Raw genomic sequence first — 2,172 nt, 5'->3', positions numbered from 1 at the left:
AACCCTCAGTGTTGCCCCCGCACCGGACCGGGACCGGCAACAGGATCGCAACCCTCAGTGTCACTCCCGTGCCTCGCTCAGCCAGTGAGCAGGAACCGGTCTGTATGTGGGATCCGAACCCTCGGCGGGAGCGCTGCCACGCTTCCCAAGCGGCGCACTACAGCAGTGCGCCACCGGGCCGGCCCTATTCTCTGTCTTTTTTACTGGCCAGTCTAACTGGCGTGAGATGATATTTCAGTGTGATTTTTGATTTGCATTTCCCTGAGGCTGAGTGATGTTGAGCATTTTTTCGTGTGTCGGCCATTTGTATGTCTTCCTTTGAGAAATACCTATTTAGCTCCTTTGCCTATTTTTTAATTGGGTTACTTGTTTTTTACTGTTAAGTTGTCTGAGTTCCTTGTATGTTCAGGATATTAATATCTTGTTGGATGCATAGTTTGCAAATATTTTCTCCCATTCTGTAGGTTGTCTTTTTTGCTCTGTTAATTGTTTTTTTTTTTTGCTGTGCAGAAGCTTTTTAGTTTGATATAACCCCATTTGTTTATTTCTCCTTTTGTTGCCTGTGTTTTTGGCGTCTTGTTATAAATTCTTTGCCCAGTCCTACTTCCTGAAGTGTTTCCCATACTTTTTCTTTCAATAGTTTTATAGTTTCATGTTTTTTAAAATTTATTTTATTTTACAGGATTATCATCTGTATTTGTTCTATTTTACTCTTTTCATTTAAAGAATGTTGTCTTTTTCAAAGAAAGATAGCTACCTCTTTAAATTTATGCTTAAGACATATATCTATACTTGACTGGAGGTTTCAGAGGCTACTTTAATGCCAGCTGGCTAGTCTAAACCCTCTTATGTTAAATATGAACATTTTCCAAACACCATTTTCAAGTCATTTATCTCATTTATCTTCCTCCTTAAGAACTGCATAGGCTTGTTTTAAATATTTTAAATACCTGTAATAAACAGAGTTTGTTAAGAGTAGAGGTACTCTGGTTAATGATCAAAATGGTGTGGCCAGAGAAAAAGCAAGCATTATTAAATACAAATGCAATCCTTACCAACACAAATTGAAACTTTTTTTTCCTCAGTGAAAAAGCTGGTCTAAAAAAAGTTCTCATTCAATAAAGATTTATCATTTCCAAATCACAGTGAAAGGAACTGGAGAAATTACTAATTTTGTTTTCTACTATGTGCTTTAGAGATACCTCACTAAAAATTGGTATCTGACACAACAGAATGACATTTGTAGAATGTAATATTGTAGTGACAGTACTGAGGTTGACTGTTACAGACTATTAAACTCTTTGAGTATTAAATGGTTACATCTTAATTATTTATATAGAACACTGGTCCAATAACATAAAAATAGAGAACAGCAACTAGAAATTTATCTCATTCAGTGTTGGGAGATAAAAAGGTTAACCATTCTTTCCATTATTTTCTGCACATAAGTCCTTGTTCTCATTGAAATCTGATGGCAATTAAATTCTGGCACTTTTTTCCAAGCTACTGTATGAACAGGATGCTGAAGGCCATCACTACACAGCATACTGCAACACAAGGACTCTTCTGTTCACCAATTTTGGGGCACTTCCAAAATACACGTAGCAGTCCAGTTTTATTTCTGTCCAGGAGGGTTGGTGCCAAGGATCGGATATAAGCACAGGTACATATAAGCAGCAAGGGCCGGCCTGTGGCTCACTCGGGAGAGTGCGGTGCTGACATATAAGCAGCAAGATTACAGTCAACAGACTCTGAAAATTAAAAATGGCAGACATAGGTCGGCGATGGCCCAGCCACATCACCCTTCTGGGCCCAGGGCGGAAGAGGTGTGCATGCCCTGTCTGCCCGTCTCGCTCTCTCTGGTGTTTTATATATACATCTTTAATCCATTTTGAGATGATTTTGGTATATGGTGAGAGGTGCAGGTCTAGTTTCATTCTTTTACATGTGGATATCTAGTTTTCCCAGCATCATTTATTGAAGAAGCAATATTTGCCCCAATGTATGTTTTTGGTGCCTTTGTCAAAGATCAGTTGGTCATAAGTACGTGGGTTGATTTCTGGGTTCTCTATTCTGTTCCACTGGTCTGAATGTCTGTTTTTGTGCCAGTACTATGATGTTTTGGTTACTGTAGCTTTGTGATATATATATATATATTACGACTATTCATAA

The 2,172-nt window shown here is 38.4% G+C and overlaps 1 protein-coding gene across 1 annotated transcript; it reads right to left on the bottom strand.

Moving 5' to 3' along the window:
- Window positions 1-1,503: 1,503 nt before the first annotated feature.
- On the bottom strand, window positions 1,504-1,775 carry LOC103609093 (protein kish-A-like). The gene is made up of 2 exons (XM_008593460.1): window positions 1,721-1,775; window positions 1,504-1,688 (listed from the first exon to the last, which is right to left on the bottom strand). The coding sequence occupies exons 1-2, from the start codon at window positions 1,773-1,775 to the stop codon at window positions 1,504-1,506; spliced, it is 240 nt and encodes a 79-aa protein (XP_008591682.1).
- Between the last annotated feature and the right edge of the window lie 397 nt (window positions 1,776-2,172).

The sequence above is a fragment of the Galeopterus variegatus genome, unplaced genomic scaffold, assembly GCF_000696425.1.
Source record: "Galeopterus variegatus unplaced genomic scaffold, G_variegatus-3.0.2 Scaffold9176, whole genome shotgun sequence".
Taxonomy (NCBI): domain Eukaryota; kingdom Metazoa; phylum Chordata; class Mammalia; order Dermoptera; family Cynocephalidae; genus Galeopterus; species Galeopterus variegatus.
This window is presented reverse-complemented; position numbering and strand designations above follow the sequence as displayed.

What these genes read in the sequence shown, in the direction of transcription:
- LOC103609093 (XM_008593460.1), bottom strand. Translation starts at nt 1,775, where the DNA reads ATGTCTGCCATTTTTAATTTTCAGAGTCTGTTGACTGTAATCTTGCTG. An exon ending in TGTAATCTTGCTGCTTATAT is followed by an intron (nt 1,689 to 1,720) that starts GTCAGCACCGCA and finishes AGTGAGCCACAG; the next exon opens with GCCGGCCCTTGCTGCTTATA.